We start from the raw sequence: 12,967 nt of genomic DNA, 5'->3' as shown, positions 1-12,967 counted from the left end.
CTTTTTAGAAGTAAGTTCCAGATAAGTGGGGATAGGATTGTGGCCTACAGCTCTCCTTATTTAAATGTCCTGAACTGAATATTTTCTCAAAAACCAAATCCATGTTAATTAGTTTTATCAATCACTTTAAATTTTGATTGAAATAGTCTAGTAGTCTCTACACTCATCACTATTATCATTTCTATTACTGTTACATTTATTGCCATCAATATTCGTCAACAGGAGGTTCTGTTCGGATGAGTGGTGCCTTTCTCAATTTCTCATGAGCAAGAAAAGACCTTCTAATTAGAAGATATATAAAAACAGAGTAGTGAGAAAGCTCACCTAATTTGAACTTGTCCTTTTTATCACAGGAGAGGAGCCAGAGGAAGCAGAGGCTGACATGCCTAAAATATATGAGCCCATTGAATCTTTTGATCACCTGAAGGACCGTTTGAACATATTCTTGCAAATATACAATGAGAGTATCCGTGGGGCCGGAATGGACTTGGTGTTTTTTGAAGATGCTATGATTCATTTAGTAAAGGTACTGATGGGCATGGCAATCATTTTCATATTAGAAATTCTTAATTCCAAAAATTTCAAGTGAACTAGGCTAGCATAATTTTTCAGTTTCATATATACAAGTATCTGGTGATACTTCAAACAGAAAGAGTAAAAAGGCTAGATTGTTTTGGATGGAGGCCTGATGACTTGACTTCTATATTTACATGCTCTAGAACTGCATTCCTCAGTTTGGTGCCCTCCACATGTTCTGTACTAGATCATCCATCAATCCTAGCCAGCGTGGCCAGTGGTCAGGGATGGTGGGAAATGCAATCCAAAACCTGGAAGGCACCAGGTTGGGGAAGGCTGCAGAGCAGTCAGTGAGTGAGTGGTGGAAACATATTGGGAGCAGAGCTGGATCCCCACCGTGACCCCTAACCTAGTCTGCTGCACTCAGATATGGTGGAAGACATTGTCAGTTCACCAATGCTGAATTAAAATTCATCTGCCAGTCCATTCAGTTTCCGTACATGGAATGGGGTGTGTGTGCCATGTTGCCCTTCTTGTCAGGCAACCAAATACCAGACCTGGAGATTAGGATTAGCTGAAGGGCCAATGAAGCATCAAGGTAAGGCCTCTTGAATCAGTACAGAGTTGGCAGTTGCAGGGAATCCATTGTAAGAGCCTGTTTAGGGTTTTGTTGTCAGAAGTCTGTAGTTAACCACAGGTGTTTCTGTGCTCTGCAGATCTCTCGTGTAATCCGCACCCCCCGTGGAAATGCCCTGCTTGTTGGAGTTGGTGGGTCAGGAAAGCAAAGCTTGACTAAACTGGCCTCATTTATAGCTGGCTATGATATGTTCCAGATCACATTAACAAGGTAGGCTATAGAACAAAAATGTGTTTTAAGGATTTGGAATAATAGACTATGCATTTTCTTCACGCCACTTAGATCTTTCTTAGATCTTTTGTTTTTAAAAAACGTTTCCTGTGAAGAAAGAGATGGTGCTGGGTCAGAATATCATCTGACATTTAATTTGTAAAAACAAAAACGAAGTACTAATAGGAAAGAAAACTCTGTGTGTAGTTCTCATGTTAGAAACAGCATTCTTTCTGAAAAACAAAACAAAACCAGCACCTGCACTCTATGCAGTAGTGGCTAGCACAGCAGGGTGGGGCAGCGTTGTTCACCTGGCTTCCCAATGTGGAGGTCACTGCCAGTAACTGAGAGGGGGGAGGTGGTGGGGAGATTGGTGCAGTGCAAGGGCAGATTGGCTCTGTTGCTGTGCCCACACTGTGCCAACCTCCCTGCTGCCTCCCAGCTACCCCTCTTGGTTACCAGCAGGGACCTCTGCATCAGGAAGCCAGGTGAAGAACCCAGACCATCCCTTCTCTGCCCTGACAGCTCTATGGCATGCTCAGGCCCAGCTCCAGAAGGTGGTGAGATGAAGGATTGCTGGGCTCTAAAACTGACAAAGAGACCACCACACAAAAAGCAGCACTGTTCAGAGTTTGCCCCCAAGTGCCCAAAAGGTAACAAGCAACTTAAGAGAATTCTCAGCTGCTGTGCCCTCCTCTTCCAAGTCCTGCTGTGTTCAATGAGGTGTACTCTCTAGTAAGTGTGTTTAAGATAGCAGTCTCAGCGTACAGTCCTATACCTAGCTATGTACGCCAGGTTTAATTTAATAGGGCTTACTTCTGAGCAGACATGGTTAGAATCGCTCTGCATGGCTGTAACCCTATCTACCCTTACCTAGAAAAACATCCCACTGAGCTGAAAGGGACTTAGGCATTAAAACAACAAGAAATTGAATGGAAAGACAGGCAAGTAAAATGGTGCTTGCTTTGAGGCCCTCTTCCTAGTGTAGATTTTGCCAGTGCCAGGAAGGTTTAAATGCCAATGGTCTTGTTCTTGCCTTTTCTGTAGGTCTTATAACACATCCAACCTGATGGAAGACCTGAAGCATCTGTATAGAACTGCTGGACAGCAAGGAAAAGGAATCACCTTCATTTTTACAGACAATGAGATAAAAGATGAGGCTTTCTTGGAGTACATGAACAATGTCCTGTCTTCCGGAGAAGTAAGATATCCCTATCCTTTCAGCTTTTATTTAGTCACGCCTTCCTTCTTCCCTTGGTGACCAAACAGCCGAGGGAGGGAATTGATGAGTGAGTGCTTCTGGGTGATAGTGGGGTTAGGTGCTTTGCTTAAAGTAAGGGCAATAAACTTTAATTGTAGAGTAATCCATTAAAGCTGCTTTTGTAAGTACACATACTAGGAAATCTTCCACACTGAGTACAGTGGAAGTTACTTCTGAGTAAAGGTGCAGAGGATCAAGCTCTAAAGCTTTAGTTGGCTTGTTAGAGGGATGCAATTTAATCACTAGGAGTAAATTGGTGCAGATTCTTATTAGAAGCACACACGTATTCATTTATTAAGGATATCTAGCGTGTAGTATAACGGGAATGAAAAATAAAAGATTTTTTAACAATTAGTACTCTGCTGTCAGTATCACAAAATGATACCTCTGTTGAGTTTTGGGTAATATATGGATTAATTACTAATCAGGTAAATAGCAGATAATTAATCAACTGGAAATTCTGATGGATGGCTGTAATTAAAATATATCAGTTTACACTTCTTTAAAAAGGTGTTTTTGCACTTAAGGTTTCCAACTTGTTTGCCCGGGATGAAATAGATGAAATCACTGGTGACCTCATACCCATTATGAAGAAGGAGCATCCACGTTGGCCTCCAACCAATGAGAACTTGTATGATTATTTCATGACTCGAGTGCGTCAGAACCTGCATGTAGTTCTTTGCTTTTCTCCAGTGGGTGAAAAATTCCGGAACCGAGCTCTGAAGTTCCCTGCCCTTATTTCTGGTTGTACTATAGACTGGTTCAGCCGCTGGCCCAAAGATGCTCTGGTTGCAGGTGAGCCAAGAGTCTCTGTTATTGTATCTTTTACTATTGATCAGATGATGGAGAACCTGCAAATATTGCCGGACTCCATCAGCCCCAGGCAGCATGGCCAATGGTCAGAGAAGATGGGATTTGGAGTCTAACAACATATAGAGGTCCATAGGTTCCTCATCACTCCAATAGATGGTGACATTGCCAGTGGCTTCAGCAGTAGAAGGATTGCACCTATAGCAAATCAGATTCACTTTACATCAGGTTCTCTTCCTGGAAATTAGGCTGCAACTTCCTTGGAAGCATAATTTTTGAAATAAAATTATACCAAAATTTGATAGGATATTGAAGAACTTCTCAGACTGAGTTGAAATGTTGATTATATCCACACCTGCCCCAAACCCATTTGTACAATATATTAAAGAGTTGTTTCACCAGGTTCTGAAAATGTTTGGGATGATTCAACATGTCTTTAAAACACATTTACTAGGAAATTTTGCATTTTGATGAAACCTCTAAGTAATCGTGCCTAAGACTGCTGCCTTTTATCTTTTATTTTTAAAATGCGAGAGGGTTTGATCAGTCTACATGTGAAACTGTTAGTGAATGAGAGAGCATCTATAAAACCTAGTGCACTGCTGAATATTTTCCTTAAAACAAATGCCTTGATGTGAGAATTTAAATGCAAGAATTAAATAAAGCCCACTTACCTGTTCTCTCAGCGCAGGGATTCTTAATCCCATCAAGACAAGAATGCTAGTATAACTACCCAGTAATTACCAAAAGAGGATTATCCAGCAAAAAGAAAGACGTGCTAAACTGATTTTGCTTCTGGGTTATGATCAAAGAGCCCTGTGACATACAAATTTTAAAAAGCCAGAAATAATAACTGGTAAAATGGAAAATAATCATTACCCAAACAGACAGCAAATATATAAGTACAGCAATTAATTTTGTGAGCCTACTCAAGTTACTTGGCATTTCAGTAATTTAGAGGGTTACAGGGCTGCCATTGGGTTAAAAAATACGGATGTTGCAAGTATATAGTATCAATGTGATATTGCTAGGGGAAAATTAAAAATGCACTGTAGTGCCAGAAACAGAGTCTGTGCATCTGAGCAGGGGGGTGCCTTGTGAGAAAACAGAGCTCTCAAAGCTCTACCAGGCATGCATGTTGGAGGCAGCTGTCAAGAGTCTGGGACTGATTGTTGACAAGGAAGGAGAGAAGAGGTCCCTGACAGTGACCCAAGAGAATAGGGAAGAAAGGGCAAGGATGGATCCAGGATAATGTCCAGGATTGACAAGGTTGGAGTAAGAGGAGGAGCTGGCTGAGTTATCCCTGTCTCCCTCACAATTTGATTCTGGAGCAAACACTGGTCCCTTAAATGATGGCTGATCGTGGGAAAGCCACTAAGGCAACTTGTCTCTTGCTTTTTTTTTCAATTAATTTTTATTCAAATTTTCGAAACCAAAACAATACAAAAAGAAAAAAACACAAATCAATAACTAATACAATAAAAAAAGAAAAAAATATATAAAAATATTGACTTCCGATTTGTCATAATTCAGCTATAAATCTATAATATATAACAAACCTATCTCTTAATAGATTATAAAATCACCTTCCTCCAGCGGTTATCTTAGTTGGTTTCAAATCTCATTAACATCATATCATTTTAATCTTCCACAAAAAGTCAGAGAAGTTTCCAATCCTTGAGATATATGTCAATCAATTTTTTTTTCTAAATAAACATGTCAAATAATCCAACTCATCAAGTCTACTAAGTCCAGTAATTTCAAATCGCTCTTCTGTCATTATCCTTATTGGGTCCATCTTCCATCTTTACGCACCCAAAAATCTTACTGTCATAGTCATATAATAAAAGTCTGATAGGAATTTCCTCCATCACAGATATTTTCTTGCCATCAATTCCGAACGTATCACTGAAGTATTGTTGCAAAGCCGCATCTCTGTTCCTCTTTTCCACATGATACACTAGTACATCTCTTGAAGATCTTTCCATTGACACAAAACAGGGATTAATTCTGTTAACTTTCTCCATTTCAAGTTCCATCAAATCCTTCCAGTCCAGGAATTTTTTTGAACCGATAATATCTTTATCTCCAATCTCTTCAATTCCTTCAGGGACAGCGCTGAGTTCCAAACTGTAATATTTGTCTCCAGGATCTGTCACAGCCAGGAAATCCAAATCTTTTTTCATATCCATATTTAATCCAATCTCCATAATTTGAACCTTGCCTTTAATTTCTCTTTCATCCTTTTTTGGTTTTCCAGATCTATCTTTATTCTCCTTTCTCATAGAATCCTGAATTTCTTTCAGCTCCTGTCTCATTTCATGAAATTCAATTCTCCACGCTTGTCTATTATTTCTCAGTTCTTGTTTTATTGAGTTAATCCCATTCATTATTTTCTGAAACATGTCAAAAGATAAAGTCCCTTCTTGTACATCCATGATCTTCTTAATTGTCATTCTTAAAGCCAAAGGAACAAAACTCCTTCAATTTTCAATGTCCCAAGCAAAGAGCAGTTTATTTCTTTATCCAGTTACAAAGGAGTTAATCTTTCCAACCAACTGGCGTCACACGCTAGACAGCCCTTATCTCTTATATGCCCAGAAGTGCAAAAACAGCTTTAGTTCACAGTGTCCAAATAACTAGTAGCAGAGAGAATGAGCAGATTCGTAAAAAAAAAAAAAGTAGATCAGGAAAAATAGTCCCAGACATATATTACACAAAAGTCTTATAAATCAAAAAGATTTTTCTTTTCTCTTCCAATCAGAAATCCCTCATCCGTGTAATCTTTAAAATGCTATTTTCCATGTCAGCTTTTTGCAATAAAAGAAAGTTAGGCTATTTTTATTTTCTTCCCTCTTAGTTCCGTGAGTAAAAAAGGAAAGTCTTAACTCACCTAGGTTATCTTAATTGCTGTTACTTTGACAAATCTCTTTAGCTGTATAGATAAGAAAGTTATAAGCGTAGACAGGAGGATACTTGCCTGTTAATCCGTTATTCTTTAAAGAAAAAAAAACGGGTCACTTATTCAGCTGAGCTAGCATAGAAATCCTCGCTCCGTCTGAGCTGCTGGAAGACTGTCTTTCACAGACAATTCTGACGAATTCCAGACTCCAACAATCACAACAAAGCTATGTGGGAAATCTCACGTTTCTTCCTTATCCGGAAGAAATTATCCCCAGTCAGAAAAGACCCTTCTGACTGAATTTAAAACTGAAAAAGTTTCATCCAAGACGGGAGCCCGTCTCAGAGCTGCACAGGCGGAGGGATCCTCCTGGGAAGTCCGGCAACTTGTCTCTTGCATAAAACCTGTAAGTCTGGAGTGGGGAACCTCAGCCCCTCCAGGCCTCTGTATCTGACCCTCCGAACTCTTCCCAATGTCATGAACCTCGTGGAGAACTCTTGACAGGACTGGTCTGAGGAGGAGGAGGTCTGGGATCCAGGGAAGGGGCCCAGTGGTCTGGGAACTGTGGATGAGGATGTTGGGGAGGGGTTCCGTGATCTGCTTGCTGATAGCCCCTCTCCTGAGGTGTTGGCTGATGTGGATGAGGGGCTGAGCCACCCTCAGCAGCTGATCCACTGCCAAGCCAGTCTCCTACAGCTGGTCCACTCTCAGCCCAGGAGGGAATGTCGGAGGCAGGGCTGGAGGAGGACCTGGCAGAGTCATCCCTCCCTCTGTTGCCATGGACACACTGTTAGCTACGAAAGCACAGACAAACTGAGCCTGCTAAACAGCCTACCCATAGGAGTGCCTGCTTGCTTGCCCAGTCCCAAGATGAGATAAAAGTCCAGCACAAGTAATCATGCCCTGTATTTATTAAGGGAATTTAGGGGGCATGTCATGCGACAATACTTGAGTAGGCATGCCAAGTAGTGCCTTGTATTGACCTTAACACTATGTGATCTGTTATCTGATCAATGCTGCCCTGGGCTCCTGCTGGGAGGAAGGGTGGGATATGAATGGATGGATGAATGAATGAATGAATGTTCCAATCCTGTGGATTTATGTCATTAGCAATAACCATCTGGCCCTGCTTTGCACCCTGGGTGTTTTTGTCTGGCTGGAATGTGCTCTTGAACTCTGATAATGCCTCTTGCTTCCCTGGATGGAGGACAGAGAGGAGTCTGTGTAGAAACTGGCCTACTGTATAAAGGTGAAATGTATATTTGTTGCTCTGCCCACTTTTGCCTTTGGCCCTGCCCACTACTGGCATGCTGCCCTAAAACGTTGCCTGGAAGGGAATGTATCCCTCGGACTGAAAAATGTTCCCCACTCGTGATGTTAGCGTTTTACACTAATGAAGTTCAGTCTTTTCTTTTTCCTTTTAGTGTCTGAACATTTCTTGTCATCCTATGAAGTTGATTGCACTGCCGAGATAAAAAAAGAGATGGTGCAGTGCATGGGCTCCTTCCAGGATGGAGTTGCTGAGAAGTGTGTGGACTATTTCCAGAGATACCGTCGGTCTGCGCATGTGACCCCCAAGTCCTATCTGTCCTTTATTCAGGGCTATAAAGCTATATACAAAGAAAAACATGAGGAGGTGCAGACTTTGGCCAACAGGTGAAGAGTTTGCTTTTTACATTTTCACCTTCAGTTACCCTTCTCTAAATATCCATGCATAATAGCCGGTTCTACATCTCTTTGGGATACTCTGAATTGTCACACTCAGGGCTAAACTGGAAACCTCAGGGTGGTATTCACTGCAAGTCCTACTCAAAGTAGACCCACTGAAGTTAATAGACATGACTAAGTTGGGTTCATTAATTTCAGTGAGCCTGCTCTGAGTAGGACTTACTTGACTACATCCCCAGGTGTCTACCATCAAAAGCACAATTTGGGGAGAAGAGGGGGCTTGCAGGAAAGGGGTCTTTAACTTTCCCCTTGTGTTCTGCTTTTCCCTTGTACTCTTCTCCCCTTTCTGTTGCTCCCCAGATTTGAGTAGTGGTGGTTCCCAGACAAGTGTTTGCAGTGGCTTGGAGCAAAACTGTTGGTGGAAGGACAATGCAGCCATCCTCTGCCCACTACTTCTCCCCTCCATTTCATGACAAATACCTAGATTGGCTCTGAGAACATTTCAATGGAAGAATAAGAAGGCAGCTTTGCTGAGAGGAGGGCAATGCTTTAAAGGGCATCCATGACAATAAGACAGTAGCACTTTTTAGCTCAGTAGCTCACTGGCAGAGCATCTGCTTTGCATGCAGTTTCAATCCCCGGAATCTCCAGGTAGCACTGGGAGAGATCCCTGCCTGAAACCCTGGACCCACTGCTAGTCTGTATAGAGAATACAGTACTAAGCTGTATGGACCAGTGGCCTGGCTCAGTATAAGGCAGCTTTCTATATTCAGCATAGAATGAAGGTGTGTGTTTGAGCACGTGTGTGTGTGTGTTGTAGCATCACGGTAGCAGAATCTGTCCCAAACTTATTTTTATTTTATTTATTAAACTTACATCCTGCCCTTCCTCCCAAGGGAACCCAGGGCAGCGCAAGCATCCATGGCAAAACAATACAATTAAAAATAAAATAAATGCATATTTTATTTTTATTTAAAAGCTATAAAATAAACATTTAAAAGCAATAAAACATTAAAACAAATTTAAAAACAATGCTTATGCATACTCGATATATTTATTTATTTATAGACCACTTAATCATAAAACTCATTGCAAAACAATGACATCAAAAAACAATTACACACAGCCTAATAACAGATAATTGCAGATAAAATCAGTAAAACTTTGAAAACCAACATACATGTCTAAATTATATGTCTTGGTAGGCTTGGTGAAATAAAAAGGTTTTCAGCAGGCATCTGTAAGACAATATACCAAGGTTGCCTCCCTAGCACCAGTATAAGGTCTAAGAAGATACCCCCTTCTGCACTCCACACATTTGGAACTCTGACAGTGCAATCCTGCACGTGTCTACTCATAAGTAAGTCCCACTGGGTTCAGTGGGGTGCTCCTCCCAGGCAAGAAGATATAAGATTGCAGCATGAATCAGGCATTTGGAATAGTGTGCATAATATGCAACTGTTCATCTGCAAACTTTATGAAGTTTGAAATTTGTCATCATACTATGTGCCCTCCTAACAGTCAGTCAGCATTCCATGACTACTGAACATCCTCAGTCCTTATTGGGCTGTTTTTGTTTTTTTCCTCTGCCTTGGGATTTTCTCCTAAAGGTTTCTTTGTACTTCTGCATGTACATAATGTATATCATGTATGTCAAATGTACACTACAGTGTACATGATTTGACTGATTGCACATTGCTTTGGGTGCCATCCAGGCATCAGATTTTCGGTATAAATAATAGTTTTGTTTGGGCACAGTTGCTATATTTCCTTGTGTGACTGTGGTGAAGGTACTAAGCTGTACATTATCAGAGAAATGTGGTGTGTGTCTATCTGTTGTGCACAACTTCTCTCCCTCCCCTTGCCCCCAGTTTGCTGTTGGATTATTGACAGAATAAAGATCCCACAAATATATATTCTCTAAGAGGTATCCAACTAAGTTCAAGGATTTCCTCTCTCTCTCCTCTTCCTGCATGCCCCCTACATCTATTCTGTGTTTCCCCCCCAACCCTCTGGAGCATATTTGGGGAGGGTATGGGGTGCACATGGGGAAGGAGGGGGGAGAAGTTCCATTGCACAAGTGGAAATCCTTGTGCTGACAGTTGGACATTGCCCTGTGTATTGAAAATCAAAACTGTGAAATTTAATTGAGGTTTATGCTAATCATTTAATCTAATCTGGTTGTGAAAGATGTTTGTGCCTTTTGGGGGCTTTGATCCTGCTAGTATTTCTTTAGTAAATGACTGAATGTTAAAATGCAGAATGAATACTGGATTGGAGAAGCTGAAAGAGGCCTCTGAATCAGTGGCTGCTCTGAGCAAAGAGCTGGAAGCCAAGGAGAAAGAACTCCAGGTTGCCAATGAAAAAGCTGACATGGTAAGGACAGCTATTATTTCTGTTCTTTAGCTGACAGGAAGGTCCTGAAGAAAAAGAATCTATGGGATCTCACTGCTTGATTATTGAAATATGCAGAGCCTCAATAACTCAGGGACAGAATGTTAAATATTTTGCCCTGAAAATATTTATATGGCAATACAAATATATGACAAAGCTCTCTTCCATTTACTTTCCTTTTTCCCACTGGTGTTTGATTTCCTCGATAGGTGTTAAAAGAAGTCACAGTAAAAGCACAGGCTGCTGAAAAGGTGAAGGCAGAAGTACAGAAAGTGAAAGACAAAGCCCAGGCTATCGTAGACAGCATTTCAGCAGACAAGGCTATCGCTGAAGAAAAACTAGAGGCTGCCAGACCTGCTTTAGAAGAGGCAGAGGCTGCTTTGCAGGTTAATGCTGGACATATGGAGAGTGCATTCTTTGGCCCGGTTCAGACATTATCACCTCTCAGATTTTTACCCAGCAAGAACTTGGAACTTGGGAGCAGGCTTCCATACACCCTACCTTTCCCATCAGGAAGAGAAATACAAAATTATTTATTTCAGTGGTGGGCCACATTAAATTCTGGGCAACCTTCTCAAGTCCACATGCCAGTGGTGGGCATGGTCAGAGACAAATGTGGGTGGCACTGCAGGTGTAAAGGCTACCCTTGTACAGTAGTCTAGTTTCTCACACTCACACACTCTTCTCTAGGCTCCCTCCATGCAAGCAGGAGGTATTATCAATGTTCAAGGACACTTCCAACCAGGCAGAAACACTCAAAGAGGGTGGGGAAGCAGGGCTGGTGGGGAAAAGGGGGTGTAGCTGAACAGGAGATACAGTTTGAGAGAGTACCAAGGGCCAGTTAGAGAGGTCTGGAAGGCTGCATTGGCCCCAGACCAGAGGTTCCCCACCCCTGATTTACTGGAATGCAGGACCTTCCCTGAACCTGCAAGATGATACTCTTTAGAGTGTAAACTCATAGGGTCTGGGAAGATCCCATATTCAAGTAACTGCAGGTTTAGTGATTCACTTCTTGCTGGCTGCAGAGGGAGTGCTCTCAGTCTCTTGCCCAAGTACTATCTCAGGGGCAAAATCACACACACACACAAAACTAGCTGGTTTTGTGGCGCCTCTTCACTTTTGTCTTTTTTCCAATAACCTAGACTATCAAGCCTGCAGACATTGCCACTGTCCGCACATTAGGTCGACCACCTCATCTTATCATGCGTATCATGGACTGTGTGCTGCTGCTGTTCCAGAGGAAGGTAAACACTGTCAAAATAGACGTGGAGAAAAACTGCACCATTCCCTCCTGGCAGGAGTCCTTGAAACTGATGACAGCAGGAAACTTCTTACAGAATCTGCAGGTATGTCAAAAGCATTGATGAGATCAAAACCAGAGGATGTGTACAGACCTGATGTGTCAGAACAAGATATATTCAGTGCATTTTTGGAGGCAAAACTTGTCTACATTAGGCGAGAGGCAACTGGAAGACAAATCCAGCCACCAAAGACTTTCCCATCTTGCCCCCAGCAAAGTCCCTTCTCCCAAATGTATTTACAGCCTTTTTACCCTGCATTTCAGGGCTAAAAAAAATAATAAAATGGGCCTCCCATCTGTCATTCACTACATGCCTTATGGCATCGGGTGACAACGTCAAAGGGGCCTGCTGTCAGCTGATTGGGGCTAATAGTGAGCCTGGCTATAATTTATTTGGAGGCATGGTTTGGAAACAAATTGCACCTACTAATGGACATTTTGTGTCAACAGACCAGCAAAACTATCTGGTGCAAAGGCTGGTATGAAGATGAAAAATGTCCATTAATAGGCATGGTTTGAATCCAAATGGTGTCTGCAAATGGACAACTTCAAAGGGGCTTACTGTTATCGCTGATCAGCTGATTAGCACTGTCAGCTAGACCCGCTTGGTAAGGAAAAACTGGGAGTGCTCTTTAAGTTCCCGATTGTATGATGTGTATGTGGTTTGGGGAAAACAGTTTCATGGCCAAATTAGGCCCTCTGACAGGTCTAATTAGGCTTGCAGGCTGGAGGTTCTTCACTGCTAAGGTGTGTGTGTATGTGTGATCTACCTATATATTTGTCTACAAGACATATCCATTTACCACCAAAGCATTTCATGTGAGAGTTGTTGCTGTATTCCCAGTGAATGACTAAGGATTTTGCCCCCAATTAATTCCCACAGAAGCACTGTAAACCAGGGCCTAATGAAGATGCATGAAGGACGAACAATTCCCAGTTATTAAATTGGAATATCAATGAAGACTGTGGCTGAAGTAAACTAAATAGCCAAGGTTTTATTAATACAGACAGCAATATTACAGAATTAATAGGGTTTTTTGATGTAAAGCAATGTGTAAAGTTTAATTTGCAAAGCAAGGTGTAAACTTCAAGAACTTAGGATGCAATACAGAGCTGGAGTAATTGTAATGTAGATGCAGTAAAAGAGAACAAGATGATTCAGGAGGCCAGTTAGACACTTTGCTCAAATGGAAAACTGCTTCCAAGACTCTCTCATAGAACAAGCTAGACTTGCTAGGAAAAAAAGAACAAAGAAGGCCTTAGTCGGGG

At 41.7% G+C, this 12,967-nt stretch overlaps 1 protein-coding gene across 7 annotated transcripts in view; it reads left to right on the top strand.

Annotated features, from left to right (window-relative positions):
- DNAH5 (dynein axonemal heavy chain 5) overlaps nucleotides 1-12,967 on the top strand; it is a 196,844-nt gene that overhangs the window by 135,474 nt on the left and 48,403 nt on the right. For all 7 annotated transcript variants that reach the window (XM_061589366.1, XM_061589341.1, XM_061589331.1 and 4 more), the window contains 8 exons: nucleotides 354-526; nucleotides 1,233-1,363; nucleotides 2,411-2,564; nucleotides 3,152-3,419; nucleotides 7,761-7,992; nucleotides 10,266-10,380; nucleotides 10,608-10,784; nucleotides 11,541-11,744. In XM_061589366.1, coding sequence (XP_061445350.1) covers nucleotides 354-526; nucleotides 1,233-1,363; nucleotides 2,411-2,564; nucleotides 3,152-3,419; nucleotides 7,761-7,992; nucleotides 10,266-10,380; nucleotides 10,608-10,784; nucleotides 11,541-11,744 — 1,454 coding nt within the window. The remainder of the gene's footprint in view (nucleotides 1-353; nucleotides 527-1,232; nucleotides 1,364-2,410; nucleotides 2,565-3,151; nucleotides 3,420-7,760; nucleotides 7,993-10,265; nucleotides 10,381-10,607; nucleotides 10,785-11,540; nucleotides 11,745-12,967) is intronic.

Source organism: Rhineura floridana, chromosome 1, assembly GCF_030035675.1.
Source record: "Rhineura floridana isolate rRhiFlo1 chromosome 1, rRhiFlo1.hap2, whole genome shotgun sequence".
Taxonomy (NCBI): domain Eukaryota; kingdom Metazoa; phylum Chordata; class Lepidosauria; order Squamata; family Rhineuridae; genus Rhineura; species Rhineura floridana.
This window is presented reverse-complemented; position numbering and strand designations above follow the sequence as displayed.